This window comes from Heterocephalus glaber, unplaced genomic scaffold (assembly GCF_053883595.1).
Source record: "Heterocephalus glaber isolate CG9 unplaced genomic scaffold, H.glaber_assembly_v1.0 deba00001429, whole genome shotgun sequence".
In the NCBI taxonomy this organism is placed as follows: Eukaryota; Metazoa; Chordata; class Mammalia; order Rodentia; family Bathyergidae; genus Heterocephalus; species Heterocephalus glaber.
The window spans coordinates 27,858,075-27,881,731 of record NW_028258294.1 but is presented as its reverse complement, the minus strand read 5'-3'; the positions used below and the strand labels follow the sequence as shown (position 1 = coordinate 27,881,731).

The following is a 23,657-nucleotide window of genomic DNA, read 5'->3' as shown; positions in this document are numbered from 1 at the left end:
AGGCGCTTTCTAGGAAGAGAAGCGCTTCGGATTCCGCTGAAAAGCAAGCCCGATACCTGAAGAGGGAAATTCCGGAACTGGATGTAAGGAGACCTTTCCGCATGGAGCTTCTCGGACCCAATTAAATGTTGTACCCAGTCTGGTTACCCGGGTAACAGACGTCGCGGTTTGTCTGGGAACGCGAAGAGGTGGGTTCCCAAACCTTTGGAATGATTGTCCGTTAGTTTTATATTTAGTCTAATCCTAATACTGTACTTCAAGAATCTACAGCTCCTCTTTTCTCATTCCGTGGATAACGTGGGACATCTTTCCAGTGGTGGGCAGTAAGGATGAGGATGGTTATCTCAAATGTAGAAAGAATATTATCTCTCATATGTTCACCAAGTGTTCCAGCTTATTTGTATTAGCTTACTTAATCCTCACAATAATTATGATAGGTACTGTCATCTTCATTTTGAGAAAAACTGAGGCATATGCTCTTAACTACTAAATTCCACAGAGGATTAGAGAAATCTCATGTGGCCCTCACCCCATATACATAATTCTGGCAATTTAAGGACCTGGGATGCATCAGTTAGCTGATATACAGATGTTGGTATAAGATCACCAGGAAACCCAGGCTTAAAATGATTGTTCCCTCAGCATTTAAGCTCCAGGTAGAGATAGAGGACAAGGCCTTACCTGAGAGGACAACTTTAGAACTTAGGAAATGGTACTAGATAATTATAAGATAAAATGATGTTGATGCACGCTCCTTTAGACACATGTTAGAGATAGCTGATAACTTCACTAAAACAATTCTTTTTTTTTTTTTTGGTATGGGGGATTGAACTCAGGACCTTGCACTTTCTAGGCAGGCTGCGGCACCACTAAGCTAAATCCCTGGTCCTCCAAAACCATTCTTCATCCATTCCTCCTCTCCTAAAAGAAGAAACGAATCAATAGTTATTAGAAACAATAATAGAAACAATAGATATTGTTTTCCTTAAATCGTGTCTTTCCACAGGTTTCAGCAGCCTAATTCATCATCAATCATGGAGACTTCCTCAAAGGGTCTGCTCACCCAGATTACTCAGTTCTGGAACCTCCTAGATGATCTAGCTGAAAGTGACCCGGAGTGCTATAAGAACTTCATTCAGCAAGAACTGAAAGAGGGAAAAAAGCTCTGTGCTGGCCCAGAGCCACAGTTCTGTCTACAGACCAGCATTCTGGTATTTAGAATTGGTGCCAGGAGTGGGGAGGTCTTGAATGAATTTAGCCTGGATTAATCAGAGAACACCTACCCTTAGCTATTGCTACTTTAACAGAAGAAAATTTGATGGAAACTGCCTTTGTAAATAGAAACTAAAACAGTATAGAATATTGTGTTGAGGGAGAAAGAATGGTAAATACGTATCTGATAATGAGATAATGAAGTGGTGAAATAGGGTGATATGCACTAGGAACAAATGATCAGTTCCCCCTTCTTCCACCCAGTTCCTTTCAGAAGGAGCAGCAGCTGAATTCATGATGAAAATAGCCAACCACTTTAGAGAAATCAAGTAACAAAAATACAATTTATCATACACAGTTTTAATACATGGAATGAATTAGCACCTAAAAAACTCTCCCTCTTCCAATCCTGTGATAAACGAATTTTAGGACATAATCTTAACTTTTTTAAAAACTTGACTTTGAGATATCAAAATTATTCACTTTCCAGAAGCCAAAAGAAAAAATACTTTTTATCAATGTGTGTCAGTGGAAAAGGATTCCCACTCCCCAATCAACTACGCATCCAGTACCTCTAAGTGTTGGCAGACCAGAAGACATCACTGAGACATCAGGTAAAAAGAAAAGAAAGAAAGCACATTTAAAAATATTTATTGGGACCCAGGTACAGGAACACATGCCTATAATCCAGCTACTTAGGAGGCTGAGGCAGGAGGGTCACAAGTTTGAGGTCAGCCTGGGCAATTTAGGGAGAACTTATGTTAAAAAAATAAAAAGGATAGCCAGGGATGGTGGCACATGCCTGTAATCCCAGCACTAGGGGAACTGAGCAGGGGGATTATGTTAAGTTTGAGGCCAGCCAGAGCTACATAGTGAGTTCAAGGCTAGTCTGAACATAGTGAGACCCTGTCTCAAAAAAGAAAACAAAAGGAAAGAAAAGAGGGAAGGAAGATGGGGATAGGGATATAACTTAAAGTAAGGCCAGTACAACAACAACAAATATATATACATATGAATATGGACTAAATTTTACTTGGCAAAAACATTTCAAGTAAAATATTTTATTTGGCAGTAAAATTATGACAAATTAGTGTACCTGTATGCAAATTCAATACTGTAATTTTATGGGTGCTTTTAATCCATACAAAAATGCTAAACAGGGCTGGAGATTTAGCTCAGTGGTTCTGCCGCCTGCCTTGCAAGCGCAAGGTCCCGAGTTCGATCCCTGTAACAAAAACAAAAAAAGCTAAACAGTGCTTAATTGGAATTTTGTGTATATAGCACCATTGTGAATTCTGAAAAATATAGGAATTTATGTTTTGTAGCTTTATCAAGAATATGGTTTAATATATAATCTAACAACATCATTAGAGAAACAAGCTATCTTTATTTCATATCCTCTGAATTACACAGATGAGTACACAGTCATCAATGTTGCCTACAATCCTGAGGTTTTCCAGGCAACAGAAAAGGACGAAGCAAAAAGAGATCAGTTAGAAAAGATGGCTATGAAATGCATTGAGGAGCAATTCCAACTCACTCTCTCACACTCTTACCATATTACCAAATTTAAAATAAAAGGAAGCATTCAAAGAATGAAACAAAATCTGATGGGAATCCAAGCTGATGTCACAGATTTAAGACAAAAAATAACAAAGGGTAAGTTGATGAATGTAAATCAAAAATTAAAATGATTTCAGTTTCTTTTTGCAATTTGTATACATTTTTCAAACTAGAAGTCTTGATTTTCAAAGATGATAAACTTTAGGGCCGGGTATTTAGCTCAGTGGTTCTGCCACCTGCCTTGCAAGCACAAGGTCCTGAGTTCGATTCCCGGTACCAAAAAAAAAAGATGAGAAACTTTAGAAGAATATTGCCTATAATCTCAGCATTCAGGAGGCTGAGGGAGGAGGATTGCTGAGAGTTCAAGCCCAGCCTAAACTACACAGCGAGGTCACCCCACCAAAAAAAAAAAAAAAATACACACACAGATTAGCTATTTTTAAATGTTAGCATATCCATAAAGATTTTAACTCCTACAAAATTCTCAACCAAAATTTGTGGCTTAAAATTCCTGGTTTGGGGCCAGGGATTTAGCTCAGTGGTGCCGCCACCTGCCTCGCAAGTGCAAGGTCCCAAGTTCTATACCAACTACAAAAATAAATTAATTAATTAATTAAATTCCTGGTTTTATTGTTTGTTTGTTTGTTGCAGAACTAGGGATCTAATAGAACTCAGAGCCTTAAATGCCAGGTGAGCATTCTACCACTGAACTATATCCCTGACCTCGTTAAAGATTCTTTTGGCTTAATATTTCCAAACTAATTTAACTGTAGCTTAACCTGCCATCTCAGCTTATACAACATATCTTACAGCTTACAGCCTGATAGTACTTTGTGATTTTTTATCTTGCCTTTTTTCATAAAGAACACACTCTTGAACAGTTAAGAAACAGCACTGTGAACAATTCAGAACACTTTCTTCATCTATTACTGCCAAAAGACCAAGTTTCAAGCAAAGCAAGATGTCTGATACAAGAGATTTCTAGTACTGAAACCCAAGTGGAGATGAAGATACCAGTCTATGACTTAAAAGTTTTGAAGGATCAGCATGAGAAACCTCTGAAAATTGAATTGAAAGTTGACTTACCTGGTATTAATAAAGTCTCTCTCTGTGACCTTAGTGTGTCTAAGGTAAGTTGAATAGTTAACACAGTAGTCCCTTGGTATTCATGAAGGGCTCTTTTCAGTAACTCCTGCAGATACCAAAATCCATGGATGCAGAAATCCAGTATATAAAGTGGCATAGTTATATAAAATTTGCATATAATGTCCTCCCATATACTTTAACATTCACAACGGGGCTGTAATTCATATGTCTCACAGCTGGACAGTTCTGAACCTCTGGTGGTTCATGCATGACTATCCCATTGGGCAGCAAGAGACAGACCCATCAGATGGGACAGTCATGCATGTACCACTGGTGGTTCAAGCCAATGGGAACCTGTTAAATCATCTCTAGATTAAAATATCTAATACAGTATAAATGATAAATAGCTGCAATTAAGTCAGCTTTGTTACTATAAAAAGTACCTAAAATAATCAGCTTCTAAAAACATTTTATTTTAGCCCATGTTTTAAGAAATTCCAGTCCATGATCAGCTTGCCCTATTGTTTTTAGGTCTGTGGTAAGGCAGCACATCATGGCAGGAGTTCATGGCAGAGAAAAACTGCATATTTTATGGCCAAAGAACAACAGAGAGAGGGAAATGACCAGGGTCCCATACTCTGCTTGAGGGCCATCCCCACATCCCAATCAGCTAAAGACTTCCTACTGGTCCCCACCTCCTAAAAGTTCCACAGCCTCCTGATAGCTACCTCCCTGGGGAGCAAACCTTTGTTGCATGGACCTTTGGGGACATTAAGATCTAAACTATCTCATATTGTTACTGTATTGTTTAAGGAATAATCTGAGGGGAAAGGGTCTTTTACATGTTCAGTAAGGTGCAAACATCAGAGGGCTAACTATCGTACATTTTCATCAATCCAAGGTAGGTTGAATCCACAGATATAGAACCTTCAGATACAGAGGGCCAGATGTATGTTAAATTTGTACCAGTCAGCATTCACTGTATTATATTGTAATAGTAGCAAACTCCAACATTTCAAGGGCTTATAATAATTTGCTCAGGTTACACATCAGCTCCATGAGTCTTGCTTGCACATTCCTAGATCCAGGTGAAGGGGCAGTTCCCATCTGAGATATGTCATTTTCCTAGGAGAGGTAAAATAGAAATGGCCAACCTATGCAGTGGATCTAAAACTTCTACTTAGGCATGGCATATGTCACTTCTGCTTATATTTCATTGACCAAAGCATCTCACAAAGCCAAATCATACACCAGTAGGACTGGAAAGTATATTCTTTTCATAGGTAATCACAGGAAGTCACTTGGCATGGATGTATAATCCCCTTGTAGAAAAAGAACAAACAGTTGGGACCAGTCCTATGGTCTACCCATTTGTCCTCTTGGTCACAGATACTTGATTCTTTCTTCAAGGAAAATACCTCTAATCTCAGTACCAATATTCCAAAATACAGGATTTTGTCATTATATATAGTCTGTGGTTTGTTCCTTTAACTACAGACCAATGACATGCCAAGTTATCTACCCCCTGAATTCTATTCACCATACAATGGGGAATGGAGACAGATAACCATAATTAATAGTCTCATTTCAGAAATGGAAAAATATAAGGCACACTACAATTACTGGTGCACAAATTCTGAAATCCTAGTAGGCAAACCTTTTGAGGGCCCCTTGTGTGGAGATGGGTATTTTTGCTTTTCCTTGAAGTTTCCTTCATTATCTAGCTTCCTAGTCTTATTTTTCATGACCTTCAGCTCCATTCTTTGGGAGGTTATTTTCTTCTTCCAGTATAAACTTTGGCTACATCCAAAAGTAGTGATTATACCAGTCTTAGGTGCTGAGCAGCTTCTTCATCCTGTATTTTTCCCCCCTCATTGTTTCTTGCACATGGAATATTCAAAGGCCAAAGAATGTTTTAAATCAGTTCTTGTTATTGATTCCAGCCAGTGCCATAATCTTTCAGACATGTTTGTGTCTCAAGAGTTACCTGTCTCATTAGACTTAATTGCTGTCATTTTAGCCAAAATAAGGATTCAATGAAGTGTACCTTAATCCAAATTAAGGTTTTAATTAAGGGGATAAAGACCTGTGATTTAATATTTGTCTCCAGACTTTACTAATAAAAATAATTTCTCAATTCTATCCTTTACCCATAGAAAATATAGTTCCATTGTTTAGCCTCTAAGTCTTAGAATTTGGGGGCTCTGTATATTCCCTTTCAATGCTGTTTGCAAACTGGGCAGTTATTTCCTAGATTCACTTTTCTTATAGTATCTTGTGAAATGTAGTTAGTAGGACCAAACATGCTAACATTCCCCACATCACCTAAAGCCATGAATTAACTAGGTATTGTCTTTAAATTATTGTGATGGTTTCATTAAGAGCTTATCATTATGAAGCATAGATCACCATCTTTCAGGTCATCCCTAAGTTTCCTTGCCATTTGCTAGTTGACCCTGAGGACAATACCATATAACTTAGGAATGACAACATCCTACTTCGGGTACTGTATTAGTTAATATTTTATGTATTAAGCAGCAATCACAATCTCAAAATTTCAGGAATTTACATTGCTTATTACCAACCACATGACAATAAATGGTATCCTCCCCTTAAGGGAATGATCCATTAATACAAACATTGGCCATGAAATACTTTTATCTCTTAAAAATTTCTTTATTCTTAGGATGACTTACTGATCGAGGTCTCTGAGAAGTACAGACTACATCTGACTCTTCCAGAATCTGTTAATACAGAAATGACTACAGCAAAATTTATCAAAGAGAAATCTACATTAATCATCACAATGCCATTGGTATAAAACAAGAGCATCATATTTTGGGTTTTCAGTGCTATAAATCGTGTGAATTATAGGTCCTATTATGGATAAAGAGGTAGTACCTTATCTTAAACATTACTTCCGTGTTTTTTCTTTTCTTTTCTTTTTTTTTTTTGGTACAGGGATCAAACTCAGGACCTTGGCGCTTGCAAGGCAGGTGGCAGCACCACTGAGCTAAATCCCTGGCCCAATTCTGTGCTAAGAGTTCTTTTTTTTTTTTTTGGTAATGGGGATCAAACTCAGGATCTTGTGCTTGCGAGACAGGCAGCAGAACCACTGAGTTAAATCCCCAGCCCAGGAGTTCTTTTTAATGGATCGACATTTTCCCTTCACCTGTTATATTTATTTTTAAACTGACTTTTCCTTCTCAAATAAACTTGGCATCAACCAGAAACTACTAAAACAGTGCAGAGGTGAGGTAATTATTTCAATGCTATCTATAGTGATCTTAAGTAACTTAAACATCATTTGGGGAAGTTCTAATTTTTTTCAGGTTAAGATGTGGGAACTCTTGGCCACTTGAAAAAATAAAACTCCAGTAAATTTTTCTATCAGGAAAACATCTCAGACTGTGCAAAAAAGTTATTATCAGGGTGGGCTTTGCAGTGAAAGTTCCCTCCAGCAATACAGATGTAGGCCCAAATATATTCAAACCTACGCTCTAATGTATTTCTGTACTTCAATAAAACAGCTCTGCCAGGAGTCCAGGTACCCAGCCAGACCTCTTCCTATCAGATACGGACATGTCTGTGGATGAGATACAGTGATACATAACAGCAATCAAATGTTGTTGCACATCACAAGCTAAATAAATCCATCTCTAATTTGAGAGAAAGTGGACTTTGGACAAGTATGTTTTCTCCTACAGAAATGAAGTAATAGAATTTCTAACTTCCATTTATCTCTTCTAAGCTGCCAAACACCAAAGTACCATCTGATTTATATTCCAATTTAGCAATATGCATATCAAACTTTAATCATCTTTTCTAGACAAAACTTCCTGTAATTATTAGTGTATACTTCAACATGATTATAAATCTTTACTTATTTTAAAACTTTAATGGTAACGAAGTTTTATTAAAGGTTAAGAAACAGGCTCTGAGGAGTGAGTTTGGGCCAAATGAAAGTACACCCTAGAGAGTGAGGATGGCCACCATGCAAGACTGAACACAGTGGCCTAAAACTTAACTTTAGAAACTAATGCTGTATGTATAGGAAATTATTTGTGACACTTAAAAGCAAATATACTTTTTTTTAAACTTGACATAGATTTGATAATTTAGCTCTTGAAAACTTTCTGGAATGGCATGATGACCTAAAATTATTAACAGTTATTATACTTTTATCCTTCAAAACACTGGAAATCAGCTGGGTATGGTGGCACAAGCCTGTAATCCCATCATTCAGGAGGCTGAGGCAGGAGGATTGCCATGTGTTCAAGGCCAATCTGGGCTACATTGTGAGAACCTGTCTCAAAAACCTGAAACTTGAAATCCCTTCACATCTTTTCTTCTACAAAACAGCCACAGTGTATTCCTAGAAAATCTCCCACCTAACCGCATAGAACTAAATCTCTACTTTTGTATGCAATATGTAGGTGTTGCTTGCATTACTATTTCTGTACTTGTTAACAAAAATGCATAACATTTAATATACTTAATTTTACAATGTTAAATTCTTATTTTCTTGTTCTCACTTATTATTAATGGATTTTTACATTAGTAAAAACATCTTTCATTTTCCTCCCTACAAAAAACCAAACTGTTGCCAGGAAGGACATTAATAAAATGTGGACTTGTTTAAATTTGAACCTGTTTTTTTTTCCCCTCAAAGTTAGAAATTTAGACTAGATTTTTCTACAAACTTTGTTTTAGATCACTTACCAGTAGTGACTATGATTTCCCTGTGTATTCCAGCAAATTGTGCATTACAGGTAATGATAGCATTTCCTTGCAACATATTCCTGTCATCTCCACATGCTGATCTCCTTTTGTACACGATGCCTTGAGATAACATAACTTCATATGCACACATCTCAGAATCAGAAGTAAATTCCTCTAATAAAGCCAGACCTGAGGCACTTTCCATTTTGGTATAAGTGCCACACCCCAAGATGGAGTGCTTCATTACCTCCTTAAGTTTAGAGGGCAGTATTACATCCTCCTAAATTCAATCCTTATTTTACTGGTTACATAAAGTTTGTATGTATTGAGCACTTATAAGCACACAGCTGACACTGGATCTTAATCATTTAATGTAAAAGAAATCCCCAACAGATCAAAAATTAGACCAGACATATTGAAAACAAAGTTTAATTTTTAAGTAATCTTATTTAAACAACACTTTTTCTAATTTTCTTCCTTCAGTTCTGGTAAGAGAAATATAGTCACTCCAGATTTAGATTATAGCTGAGATAAATTCTTAACTCAAGCCATTTTTAGTAGGTGGCAACTTTATTTTTCCTTCAAGGGAACAAAGAGAGCCACAAACATTAGGAAAGAATTATTTTTGAAGATTCATCTGGTGGAACCAGATCTGGCCCAGAATGATGATGGTCCCTTGTGATAAACTTACTGTTTTTACGTAATCTTCAATTCAACCTAAAATTACTAATTATTGAAAAGTCACATTAATGTAGTGAACTGTTTTCATAATAATATAGTAAAGTAAATGTTTGTGGAAAATATGGAGTGTCACTTACGCACCATGTAATAATGAACATTGAGAAATAATTCAACACATTGAAACAAAGCAAATCTCAGATGATAGCTCCACATATTACATATACAAGGAAGCACTGGTCAGGTTTATTTTAAATAGTCATAAATAATTCCAAACATTTATTAAAACCCATCAATTCAACAGAAAGTCTGGAATTGTGGTAATGTTCCCAATTCATTTTTATTATCCTAAATATCATGTCCTCCTTCCCTCTAAAAGAAAAGCAAGGGGCTGGGGATTTAGCTCAGTGGTTTTGCTGCCTGCTGCGCAAGCACAAGGACCTGAGTTCGATCCCTGGTACCAAAAAAAGAAAAAAGAAAAAAGAAAAGCAAAGCAAAACACAATAAAATTAAAATTTAAAAAGTATTTAGGTTGATGAGGTAGCCACTGAATGAATTTTTTTCTCTCCAGCAGGATTTTAGGGCTATCTTGTTTTACATGAGACAATGTTAGGGTCAAAAAACACTTCTAAAATTACATTTATCATTTTTACTTTCTGCAGGCAGAAATCACCATTTTGGGCATCATTTGTTTTATTTTGTTTTTTGAGACATCTCACTACATTGCCCGGGCTGGCCTCAAATTCCTGGGCTCCACCAGCCTCAGCCTCTTAAACAGATGGAAATATAGGCATTGCTAGCTACGGCATCATTGTTTTTAGCATTCTAAACCATTCACAAATATACCCCTTCTCTTTTTTTCAGACAGGACTTGGTGATAGACTTTGGCACATATCCAACTCTAGTAACCATATTTTACATATATACATGTATTTCGTATTTATTTCATAGAGCTTTCCAGTTATTTGAGTAATAAATTCTGATAACTAAGTTCATTTATAATTAGCTATCTTAAAGGAAAATTCTACTTCCACAACTTAAATTCTGTTAAATTTTATATGCATGCTCATTTATTTAAACAAATGCGTAATTCTGAGAGGATTTGTTTAAATAAACACATTTGTTTAAATAAATACCCACATAAATCCTTGTGTATACCAAGAAACTGGCTTATATTTTTATCTTTAGAGGGGAAAGCAACCATTTCATTTAAACATTTATAGAAAAATAAATGTTTGAAGATATCTAAGAAAATTTTGACCATTTAAAATTTCATCTATTTCTCTTGAAGTCCTCTATCCTTTCCATATATGTTAAACCAAAACCCAGATCATGTAACAGAAAAATTTAAACCATGGTTCATATAAAAGTAAGAAAAGTAATTTTCCTTTACATCTGAGAAATTTTAGGCAATTTAATTTTGAACAGCAAAGTGTCATTGAGGTTACTTTTAGTACTTGTCTCTAGGGAAGCACAATTCTGCCTGTCCTGCATCTCCTAGTGGAAATACTTATCACCAGGCTAGCAAATGTCCTTTGCCTAAAAGTATACAGCTTAAAATCTGGTGTTTACGAACAATATCTGGGTATAACTGGCATTAAAAAATTCAGTAAAGCCATTATAAATTTATCTGGAAAGACTCCATAATAAAAATAACTGGTGAACTTTAAGAGAACCACGTTTAATAACATAGACATATCCTAATAAGAATGAACCAATGTGACCTGATGTGACCAATGTGAGTCTGAAAATTTTTAGGTCAATTATAACAACATAGTAATAGGTTTTTCAAGGTACTTTCTAAACTCAGCAAGCCACTGGGCTCCAACTGCTCCATCCACAACTCGATGATCACAACTGAGTGTCACAGACATCATGCTAGCCACATCAAATCTAGAAAAAGTAAAAACATTATTAGGATTATGAAGGCAATCAATAAATTTTAGTCGGTATCCACCCATATGCTGATTCCTGTGCTCAATCCTACCCAGATAATACTATTTTCCACCTATTACTCATGTCCCCCATATAGTTACCTCAAATTAACAGCTTGAAGAAAAAGACCAGACACATGGAAACATGGGTAGGCAAACTACGCCATATATCCCTAATCCTATACTCTGCTGTGCATTTCTTAAAAAATTATTTTATGTATTGTTTATGTCTGCTTTTATATTAGAATGGCGGGGCCAGGGATTGAGCTCAGTGGCACTGTGCCTGCCTTGCAAACACAAGGTCCTGAGTTCGATCCCTGGTGCAAAAAAAAAAAAAGAAAAATATATTAGAATGGCAGGGTAAATACCCAACAGTCTGTATGGCCCAGAAAGCCTCAAGTATTTACTATCTGACTCTTTAAGAAGTGTGCTGACTTCTCACCTAGAGTAAATCTATTCAAAAGGATCCCATCTCAAACATGATTAATTGCATTTAATAAAAATTGGTGCCCTAAGGAATTTCATTCCACGTTTTCATTCTATTGAAGAGCCAATATACCATCCAAATAACTGTCAGTAAAACTGAATCTCAAAAAAAAAGTACAAAGTAATGAAAATGAACTTGTAAGTTCCTCTCCACTTTGACACTTACCCTTTTTCATTATCTGCTGGAACCAATCTATCCTCTGAAGCACCAATTGCTAAAATACAAGCCTGAGGTGGATTAATAATAGCAGAGAAATTCTTAATTCCAAACATTCCTAAATTAGAGATTGTAAAAGTACCACCCTAAAGAAAAAAAGAATAAAAATAGATCATATTAATTGCTTGCCAACATAAATCAGAAAAAAGTACAAATAGTCTGTGAAAAAGCTTTGAGATAATCTTTGTTTTCAGAAAGGCCTAAAGAAAATACACATTAATGAAAACTACAACCATTATAATATAGACAAAAGTCAGTTGTGGTGGGTTGTGCATATAGTAAGTTGGAAAATGTCTTATTTTCAGCTTTTGACCTGTGACTTAATTTTTCTTTATTTTCAGGATCTTATTTCAATAAGAGTATGTGGCAGAATCGGAAGGTAGAAAAGGCAACAAAAGCATCAGGCTCACCTTAAAAATTATATAATCCTTGAAAGTTAACAATTAGTATGTTACCTGGAATTCCTGTGGTTGTAGTTTACCCTCTCTGGCTTTGGTTGCTAAAGAAACAACATCATTAGCAATGGTTTCCAGTCCTTTTATATGTGCATTAAAGACAATAGGTGTGATGAGTCCTACAGGAGTACTGACAGCAACACTGACATCAACAACATGATTTCTGTTTAAAAAGAAAAAAGGATTCAATCCTCAGTACCTCCAAAAAGCAAACAAACAAAAAAGATCAACACCAACATTTATCAAAAGCCTAAGGCTAGAGTATAGCTTAGTGGTAGAGCACTCACGTAGCATCCATAAGGCCCTAGGCAAAAAAAAAAAAAAAAAAGAAAACAACAACAACCAAGAACAACAAAAACCAAACCTATATGCCAGGTTAAGTAAGAATGGGTATTTATCTCAAAAAAAAAAAAAAAGAACTAAACACCAAGGCAGGTATGCTAGTGCACAAATGCATTCTCAGCACAACAGGAAGCTGAGACAAAAGGATTAGAATTTTGAGCTGGAAAATTTAGCTTAGTGAGACCGTCTGAAAATAAGAAATTATAAAAGGGCTGGGAATGTAGATCAGTGTAAAGGCCCTGGGTTCAATCCCCAGTGCTCCTCACACACAAAATTAGGATCTGTTTGTGCTACTATTCAGATGTCTGCTTCATAATTTTTACCTTTTGCTGTGCTTTTTCCTTGATTTGCACTTTTTTTTTTTTTTCTTGGTACTGGGATCGAACTTGGGTCCTTGTGCTTGCCCAGCAGGCGGCGAAACCACTGAGCTAAATCCTCAGCCCTGATTTGCACTTTTGAAAAATGAACAAGTCGGGTAGACTGGAGCATACCTGTAATCCCCACTATTCTAGAGGCCGAGGCAGGAAGATCATTAAGTTGGAGGCAATTTAGTAAAGTCGTATTCCTAAATTTAAAAAGTTAAGCAGTGGAGAGCTCAGGCTGTGCGGGATTCAGTGGATGGCGGGACCCCTCCTTTAGCCAGGTTTTGCAGGTGTGGTTTTTAGAGGGATGGGTCTGAAAGTACTAGGACTAAGTCTAGGGTTCTGCTTGGTTCCCCTTGCTGCCTACTTCCAGCACAGAACTCAATGGTCTGTTTGCTGTCCCCAGGCAACAACATGATCACCACAGTGATGAGGGACTGGCAGGACTCAACATTCCCACAGCAAAAAGATGTGGAAACACAACTGGCTCGAGTTGTGACTCACTATCCTTTCCCCTTATCTGGTGGATTCCAATAGTACAGGTTCTAGAAAGAAACTACCCATCAAACAGGGATGTAGAGTAATTTCTTTGATTGTTTCTTTTTTTGTTGTTGTTCTTAGGTTTATATGTCACAGCCACAAATTAGAAACAACCTAATGTCTAGTTCTATATCCATACAATAGAACACTACTCAGTAATTACAAAGAATGATTAAATATATATAACAACATGAATACATCTCAAAATAATTCATGCTGTATTATTACATTCATTTAAAGTTTACATACTGTACTGTATGCTGATTACATGTCAATAAACTGTTACATATACATCAAAAATCTCTAAAATTGGGCCGGGGATTTAACTCAGTCGTTTCGCCGCCTGCTGCACAAGCGCAAGGACCCAAGTTCGATCCTGGTACCAAGAAAAAAAAAAAAAAAAAATCTCTAAAATTATTATATATTGCTCCTAGAATATTATTCTATAAAAATGTTTTCAAAGAACTTTTGGTAACATGAGAAAATGTTTATGGAATATAATTATGAAACTGGCCAAGTATAAAATTATACAGGCCAATCTCAACCACATAAAAACTTATGTAATATATACATATAGACAAATTTCTGGTCGGAAACAGTTCTATATTATTGTTTTCCTCTGGGAATTGGAATTAAGAATGATTTAAATTTCCTTCATGATTTTCTCAATTTTCAAAGGTTTTTTTGGTTACTATTGTCTTGCTTTATTATTACCTTCATTTTACCTGATCTTCCAATATTCTTATAAGCAGTAAAAATTTTTTAAAGTGAAGGGAAAGAATGTAAATAATTATCCATCCTGACAAGTGATTACAACCTGTGCAGCACAGGTCCTGTAATGATCAAGGAGAGACAGAATTTGTACAGGCATCAAACATTATCTGTAGACAAAGTAACAGATTTCACTCAGATGAACTACTATTTTTCAGACACACATGGTGGTGCATGCCTGTAATCCCAGTACTCTGGGAGGCTGAGGAAGGAGGACTGCAAGTTTGAACCCAGCCTGGACAAGTTAGTGAGACCCTGACTCAAAATAAAAAATTTAAAAGGGCTGGGAATGTGAATCAGCATGAGAACCAGGGTTCAATCTCCAATACCACAAAAACAAAACAAAAACAATATGAATGCTATTTTTCAAATGTTCACTTATCCATTTAAATTCAACCTTACTGAATTTATAGAACCTCTACGGCTCATATCAACAGATTCTAAAAGTTAAATGACAAACACAGAAATTGTTTGAGAATGTATTCTCACATATATAGTGCCTATAGGCTGTTTTAATTGATATTTCTTCTGCTTCCATACTAGTATATAGGAAGAGTTAAACAACATACTTAGCATTCAATTAATGGAAATTCCATTACATGCTCCTGTTTCTCTACTGACTTTTAATTATGCTCTAAACTACCTTTTTCTAAGCTATTGTCAGACCTGTGCTTCCTTATATTGTTAACATCCCAGAACAGAATTTAAGGTTATAAAAGTAAATTAAACAACGTCAAATATGCTCAGTACTCATAAGGGCCCTGTAAAAGCTGTTTCAGGTAAACCTGAAGAAGTCTACAAATGTACGATTAAGATTACTAGAAGTGGGGCCAGCGATTTAGCTCAGTGGTTTCGGCGCCTGCTGCCAAAGCGCAAGGACCCGAGTTCAATCCCTAGTACCAAAAAAAAAGATTACTAGAAGTATGCTTTCTAGTTAAGTGCACCATTACTAGTCTGTGATTGATCTTGGGAAAACTGTTCAAATGTGTTCTGGAGTTTCTAAAACTGATTTAAAATAATCCTTTCAGAAATTAAATTCAATAAATAACCTAATTTTCATTATAAAATATATTTAAAAGGGCAGAGCTATCAGTAACAGTATAAGTTATTTTGTTTACCTCAAAGAATTATTCTCTGCTTTTTGTCTGCCAAGTTCACTCTCAGTATCCACTGCCTTTCATGCTAGTGATTTCATTTCTTTTTCCACAGTGGTTATGGTTTCCTTCATCAAAGTCATATTTGACATTTGCTCCATCCATTTGTCATCAAGATTATGAACTGTACACTCCAGCTCTTCTATTCTTTGTTCCAAATGGGCCTTCTCATTAAATGTTGTCTCTTGAGCAATCTTTACCCTTTCCCTCAGACTGTCTCTCTGATCATTCTTCATAAATCAGTGAAGGCTACATCTCTCTCTGTCTCCACTCACCAGAGAATAGCATGCGCTGTTGTTGATTTAGGAGACTTATAGTTTTTCATTATTTCTCATTGAAGTCAGGCAATTTCCTCCTGTGCATGTTCGTAAAGAAGGAAGGTCTTGTCTCTCTCAGATGTAAGAACCTTGACATTACCCTGAATTTCTGCCAAATGATGCTCATATTTTTCCAGCATGCATTTGAGTTCTTCACAATCTCTTGTTGTTGACTTCAAAAGCTCTACATCACAGTTTCCACCCCTGGAAGATGGAGATGGGCGTCTTGGGCTTTTAGATCTATTTCTGACCATTTTTTTCAAATGTTGAGCTTCACTTTTGTAGTAATCGGTCTGCTTCTAAAGTCTTGACAAAAGAATGAACTCTAGAAGGAAACTGATTTTGTGCTTTTTTAGTCTTTAAAATTATAGATCTAAGCCTTTTTATTTTCCAATACTGTTTTATTATTTTGTTGGTATATAAGTTCAATCTTTGCTTCTCCAAGTTCCTTGTCAGTGGTATCCACCACAAAATTTTTCTTCTTCTAGTTGCTCTGCTAGTTGGTCAATTTTAATTAATTCTTTACAAAGATGCTCACTGTGGTTGGTTAAATCATCTACTTGACTGCTTACCACTTCCTTACTATCCAAGAGTTTCCTAACATATTCTTCCAAGCCATGATTTGTCTGAGATCTTCAATCTATAATTTCAGTGTAGAAATGAATTTATCTTGGTTTTTCACTTCTTGTTCTAGCTGGAGAGTATTCTGGTTTTTTTCAGCTTCAGAAACTGGAGCCCCTAGACTAGAATGATGTTCTTTGGTGGTAAACTGGAGCTCTGGGGCCCTCCCTGGGCTTTTGGGACCAACATCCTCCCCAGTGCTCATCCCTGCAACTGCTGGGCCGAGCCACCTCAGTCCATCCAGGTCCTGCCAGGTCTCCATCCTCCCTGATTGTTTCTTTTTGTGCTTTTTAAAAAAATTGTTTTGTCCTAGGGTTTTGTTTCTTTTTATTATCCTTTCTTTTTTGTATTCTGTTTTTGCTGTTACTTTTAACCTAATTCCACTTACATTTTCCTCTCCTTTTTTTGGTACCTTGTACTTGTGAGGCAGGTGTGGTGGCACTGAGCTAAATCCCTGGCCCCTCTATTTTTATTCTTTAATCAGATTTTTATCTCCTTTTCTCTCATCTTCCTATTTTTTCTTTTTCAAATTTTACTTCATTTTTCCCTTTCCCCATCCCTTTCATTTTATTATTACAATTAACTTTATTAATTTTTAGCCTTTATTATTGCTGATATCTTTTCTATTGTTAGTGGTGGTATAGTCATTGCTTTTAACAATATGTCAATATCTGGTTTGTCTGAGTCACCAACATTACAGTGGTTTGTTTTCTCTTCTCTGAGTGGTACTGGGGATCAAGAAGGTTAGACACTAACAAAACCTGCTTTTTTTTTTTTTTTTTTTTTGGTTTTTTGAAACAGAGTCTTGCTATGTAGTTCAGGCTGACCTTGAACTCACTATGAAGAGCAGGCTGGCCTCATACTTGCAGCAATCCTCCTACCTCAGCCTCCCCTGTATGTGTGTGCGTGTGTGTGTTGGGGTTTTTTGAGACAGGGTCTCATACTGTAGTTCAGACTGGCCTCAAACTCACGGCAATGCTCCTGCCTCAGCCTCCCAAGTGCTGGGATTACAGGTGTGTGCCATTATGCCTGGCCCAAATCTCAATATAGAAACACAAGAAGCATGAAAAAAAAGAGACAATACGACTCCTCAAAATGTCCATAATTTATTAGTATCTAACTACAAAGATACTGAAGTGGATGAAATGCCAAAGAATCCAAAAGGCTGATTTTTTAAATAATTAATTAAACTTCACAGAGGATACAAATCCAGGATATAAAAGAGGTATTCAACAAAGAGGTAGAGATTTCAAAGAAGAACCAAACAGAAATTCTGGAAATGTAAAACACAGTAAGACAAATTAAAAAACTCAGTGGAAAGCCTCACCAATAAACAGGACCAAGCAGAAGACAGAATTTTAAAGTTTGAAGGGAAGACTGAGGACTCAGACACAACAACAAAAGACAGAAATTTTTTTTTTTTTTAAAAAGACAGAAATTATAAACAAAACATCCAAAAACTCTGGGGTAAAATTAAAAAACCAAAGTTACAAATTTCTGTTGTAAAAGAGGGCACCAAGATTCAGACTAATGGCATAGAAAAATCTATTTAATGAAATAATGGAAAACTTCCCAAATCTTGGTGCATCAGGTATTTAGAACTATAAGCAGGCACAAACAGAAAAGAAATTCCATGCATGACATTATAGTTAAAATGGCAAGAGTACAGAGTAAGAAAAGAATAGTGAAAGCTATAAGAGAGAAATGTCAAGTGACTTACACAGGCAAATCCATCATACCAATTTAAAACTTCCCTGCAGAAACTCTGAAGGCCAGGAGGCCATGCAACAATATATTTCAAGCCTAGATTACTATATCCAGCAAAGGTATCCTTCAAAATTGAAGGAGGGGGCGGGGAATTTAGCTCAGTGGTGCTGCCGCCTGTCTCACAAGAACAAGGTCCTGAGTTCAATCCCTGGTACAAAAAAAAAAAAAGCTTCTGCACAGCAAAATTGAAAATTGAAGGAGAAATAAAGACGTTCCAAGTTAAGCATAAACTAAAATTCATGACCACTAAGCCAGCACTGCAGAAGACATTTAAAAGGAATCCTATACCCAGAAGAGGAAGAGTAGATAAGCTACTGAGAACCAGGAAAGAATGAAACACTACAAAAATAATAAAATGTCAGGAATTAGCACATACCTTTCTACTAAATCTGAATGTAAATGGTCTTAATTCTCCATTAAAAGACAGAAACTGTCAGACTGGATTAAAAAACAAGAATCAACTCTGCTGCTTGTACACTTCACTATCGAAGATGTGCAAAGATTGAAAATGAAAGGACAGAAAACAATATTCCATGTAAATGGAACTCACAAGCAAGTATGAGTAGCTATACTCCTATCTGACAAAGCAGATGTCAAGACAAAGAAGGTCACTACATACTGCTAAAGGGAAGATCCAACAAGATACAACAATTGTAAACACATATGTACTAAACATCAGTGCATCCAATTTCATAAAACAAAGACTACTCAATATGAGAGGACATACAGGTCCCAAAACAGTAATAGTGGTTGACTTCAATACTGTACTCTAACCGATAGATAGGTTATATGACAAAAACTCAACAAAAAATCAGTTCAATTACACCATACACCAAATGAACTTAATAGATGTCTACAGAACATTCCATCCAACAACTACAGAAGGCACATTCTTCTCAGCAGCTTGTGAAACATTCTCCAACATAGATTTTTCTTTTTTTTTTTTTGGTACTGGGGATCAAACTCGGGACCTTGCGCTTGCTAGGCAGGCGCCAGAACCACTGAGCTAAATCTCCGGCCCCAGCCAACATAGATTTTACTGTAGGCCATAAAGCAAGGCTTAACAAATACAAAAATATTTGAAATGATTTCTTACATTTTACCATATCATAATGGGATGAAGTTAGAAATCAACTGCAAGAGAAACCACAGAAACTATACAAACACATTCAGATTGAACAATTCGCTTTTGTTTGTTTTTGTTTTATTTGGTACCGGGATCAAACTCAGGACCTTATGGTTGCGGGGCAGGTGGTCACACCACTGAGCTAAATCCCCAGCCCAATAATTCACTTTTGAATAATCAGTAGGTCATTGAAAGTATAAGGGAGGAAAATTTTTAATTCCTAGAATCAAATGGAAATAGAAACATAACATACCAAAATTCCTGGGATACACCAAAGGCAGTTCTAAAAAGTAAGTTTAAAGTTGTAAGTGGTTACTTCAAAAAGTCAGATCTCAAATAACCTAATCATGCATCTCAAGGTTTTAAAGAAACAAGAACCAAAACCAAGCCCAAGATAAGGAAAGCAATAAACAGGTAGTTAAAATTATGAGATAGACACTAAAGGAATATACAGGATCAATGAACAAAGAATTGGTTCTTTGAAAAGATAAGATTGATAAACCCTTAGCCAGAACTCACCAAAAGAAAGAAAAAAATGCCAAAAGTGATAGAGAAGACCTAGACTGATACCATTAGAGATGAAAAAGGGGATCTTATTTCACTAATTGAAATCCAGAGGATTATTAAGGACTACTTTGAGAACTAATATTCTATTGGAGAATCTAGAAGAAATGGATTAATTTCTAACCACACATGATCTACCAAAACTGAACGAAGAAGATATAAAAAAAAACTAAACAGATCAGTAATAAGCAATGAGCCATCTGAGTTTAGACAAATAGAGACAAATGTTGGAGAAAAGATGGCCTCTTTAACAAATGGTGCTGGGAAAACTGGGTATTCACTTAGAGAAGACTGAAACTAGATCCTTATCTAGATCCCTATCTCTTATTCTGTACAAAAATCAATTTAAAATGGATCAAAGAGCTAGGTGTACATGAACAGCTGTAGAATTTAGTCCAATACTTTTTCTCCAACTAGTGACAGGATCATATATATGGCTTTTACCTTTCCTCTGTTAAAATGATGACTTTTGGGCAGGGATCTTCCAATGCTGAACCAAAACTGCCATCCTTATAACAAAACCACTTTCTACATACTGCCAGATCTGACTTCTAATAGTTTGTTTTGTTAAATAAATTCTATCTATGTTCATACTTTTTTCTTCTATTATCTTTATCCAGTTTTAGGATTAGCACAATGTTGATTTCCTAAAATGAGGGGAGAAGTGTTCCTTTTTTCTGCTTTAGTTGTTTGATATAATTTATCAGTTAAAATGTATATATGAGCCTGCTGTTGTCATATAGATAGATAGGTTTTCAAGCTAGGAATATACTTTCTTTAATAGGTGCTATTCAAATTTTACATTTCCTCCAGAGTTAGTTTCATTAATTTGTCTTTCAAGGTACTTCTTAGAAGTTGTCAAATTTATTTCAAAAAAGATTTTTGTAATATGCTTTCTATATCCTTTTAAATTCTGTAAAATCTGTGGTAATGTCTCCTAGATCTTGATATTGTAATTTTAAAAATGTATAATTGATATTGTGTAATAGGAAAAAAGGTCTAAAGGAGCAGGGGAAGTGGGAGGGGTAGGGGAAAGGAAAAAAGGGAAAAGAAAAAATATGAGAAAAGGAAAAAAATGGAAACAAAGTCTTTGCAAATAGGGAAGGGTGGAGGGGGTGAAGGGAGGGCAGGGGAATGGGGAAAAAAATAAGAACCAAGATACTCATGTAATGATACAAGATCCCAATGATGAATGTAACTGTATTTTACACCTAAAATGTACCAATAAACTTAATGAGAAAAAAAAGAGCTAGGTATAATACTTGAAATTGAAACCACTAAAAGAAAATAAAGGGTGTACACTTGAAATCATAGGCACAGGCAAAGACTTCCTGACTAGGACTCCAAAAGCCCAGAAAATAGTAACAAAAAAATCAACAACTGAGACTACATCAAATTAAAAAATTTCTTTACAGGGCCGGGGATTTAGCTCAGTGGTTTCGCCATCTGCTGCGCAAGCACAAGGACCTGAGTTCAATCCCCAGTGCCAAAAAAAAAAGTTTCTGTACAGCAAGGCAAACAGCCACTGGAGTGAAGAGCCAGCCTACAGAATGTGAGACAATCTGACAGAGGAGTAATGTCTAAAAATGTTTAAAATACATAAAGAACTCAAAAATCTTAATGCCAAAAAAAATCAAATAGCCCACTCAATAAAAGGACAAATGAATTGAACAGACACTTCTCAAAAGAAATACCAATAGCCAAGCATGGGGGTGTAAGCCTATATTCCTAGCACTCAGGAGGCTGAGGCAGGAAGATTACTGAGAGTTCAAACTCAGTCTGGGGTATATAGTGAGTTCAAGGCCCAGCTACATAGCAAGACCCTGTCTCAAAACAAATTAAAAAAGACAAATGGTCAATAAGCATATAAAAAAATACTGAGTATCTTTAGCTATTAGGGAAATGCAAATCAAAACTACAGTGAGATTCCTTCTCATCCCAGCTTGAATGGCTATGATCCAGAATAGAAAAAAACAATATACAGTGATAGGTGTGTGTGGTGAAACACACCTGACTCCCAGCATTCTGGGAAACTGAGGCAGGAGAACGTAAATTCAAGCTCAATGTGGGCAACTTAGTGATTTATGGAGATCTTTTCTGAAAACTGAAATAAATAAGTATATAAATAAATAAATGACTAATAGCTGGAGATGTAGCTCCATGTGAAAGCCTGGGTTCAACCCCCAGTACCGCTAAAATAAATAAATAAATAAATAAATACACGGGATATAAATTAGTAAGTAAATGATAATAAAATAAATTAGTAAGAGGTAGACAGACTGCTGGTCTACGCTCTTGGTGAGAGTATAAATTAGTAATCCATTATGGAAACCTTTATGGAGGTTCCTCAAAAAATGAAAATGTGGTACATAAATACAAGAGAGTACTATTCAGTCATAAAAAAGAACAAATAAAAAAATAGATTTGGAAATCATGTTGAACGAAATGAATCAGATTCAGAAAGACAAATATTACATGTTCTCACTAGTATGTGGAAGACAGAAAGGATGACATGAAAGCAGAAGGAAACTATTATTAGACAAGAGAAAAGGTGTAAGGGGGACAGAGGTCTAATAGTTGGTAAAAGGGAGGATGAATATGATCAAAAATATATTGAATGCAATGAAATCACCCCAAAAAATGTAAAATTAAGGGGAAGGTAAAAATGATCAAAGTATATTATATACATGTATAAATCTGTCAAAATGTTTGTTTTGTTTTGTTTTTGAGATAGGGTCTTGCTGTGTTGTTCAGGCTGACCTTGAACTCACTATGTAGCCCAGGCTGGCCTCCAACTTGCAGCAAACCTCCTGCCTCAGGCTTAGGAGTGTGCTAGGACTACAGGTGTGAGCCACCATGCCCAGCTTTTTAATTATTTGTTTGTTTATTAAATCTGCCATAAGAAAACCTATTAGGGCCGGGGATTCAGCTCAGTGGTTCTGCCACCTGCATTGCAAGCACAAGGACACAAATTCAATCCCCGGTACCAAAAAAAAAAAAAGAAAACCTATTAATCTGTAGTCACTAATAAAAAAAAGATGTGGAAAAATGCTTTTTTTTTCCTTTTTATAATAACAGTAATACAAAAACATCTATTTACTAGAAAAGGTCTAAACTTAGGAGTCAGAATCCCATCCCCCACCCCTGTACTGGGGATCAAACTCAGGACCATGCACTTGCCAGGCAGGTGCAGTGCCACTGAGCTAACCCCCCAGCAGGAGTCAGAATCTTAATTCCAGTCATAGTTCTGACACTTATTAACTCAGCGCAAATTATTTAACTCACTGAACATCAGTTTCTTGACCTAAAAAGTGACAATGAAACACTTAACTCAAGATGGCTGTAGGATTAAATTAAATCATGTGAAACACACTGAGTGTTGTACCATACACACAACCATAATGTTAACAAGTACTGTTTTCAATATTTCCGTTACTCACATTGGATGAAATCACTGGTGAACAAAAACAGATCTAACCCTTGCTTTGTGAGAGTCACTATCAGCTGAATTAGACATATTTGTATATTGATCTTCCTTGCTGACCTCAAAGACTCTGTAGCCACTATCTCTTAAACTACTAGTTACCACATTAGACAATATAACTGCTAGGGCTGGGGATTTAGCTCAGTGGTTCCACTGTCTGCCTCACAAGTGCAAGGTCCCGAGTTCAATCCCCAGTACCAAAACAAACAGACAATATAACTGCTGATTGATATATACCTTCCCCATTTACACTTAC

General features: G+C 36.1%; 2 protein-coding genes and 1 pseudogene across 5 annotated transcripts in view; 1 reads left to right on the top strand and 2 right to left on the bottom strand.

Moving 5' to 3' along the window:
- The first annotated feature begins 1 nt into the window (after position 1).
- On the top strand, positions 2-12,695 carry Pih1d2 (PIH1 domain containing 2). Of its 3 annotated transcripts, none has more exons than XM_087212196.1 (7): positions 2-188; positions 1,007-1,211; positions 1,703-1,826; positions 2,626-2,871; positions 3,640-3,905; positions 6,548-6,676; positions 7,392-12,695. In XM_087212196.1, exons 2-7 carry the CDS (start codon positions 1,035-1,037, stop codon positions 7,455-7,457), a joined length of 1,008 nt encoding a protein of 335 aa, XP_087068322.1. In that variant the 5' UTR covers positions 2-188; positions 1,007-1,034; the 3' UTR covers positions 7,458-12,695. The 3 variants fall into 3 exon arrangements, with proteins under 3 accessions (XP_087068322.1, XP_087068324.1, XP_087068323.1); XM_087212197.1 differs by lacking the exon at positions 2-188 and adding an exon at positions 197-316; XM_087212198.1 differs by having other exon boundaries at positions 6,548-12,695.
- Dlat (dihydrolipoamide S-acetyltransferase) overlaps positions 8,997-23,657 on the bottom strand; it is a 35,009-nt gene continuing 20,348 nt past the window's right edge. The window contains exons 12-14 of the mRNA XM_004856566.4: positions 12,354-12,516; positions 11,848-11,984; positions 8,997-11,154 (exon numbers count right to left, since the gene is read on the bottom strand). Of these exons, the coding sequence (XP_004856623.1) occupies positions 11,025-11,154; positions 11,848-11,984; positions 12,354-12,516 (430 nt within the window). The 3' untranslated portion in view covers positions 8,997-11,024. The remainder of the gene's footprint in view (positions 11,155-11,847; positions 11,985-12,353; positions 12,517-23,657) is intronic.
- LOC147827922 (centrosomal protein of 135 kDa-like) lies at positions 13,928-23,651 on the bottom strand (annotated as a pseudogene). Its single transcript, XR_015451561.1, has one exon. The product of XR_015451561.1 is annotated as a centrosomal protein of 135 kDa-like (transcript).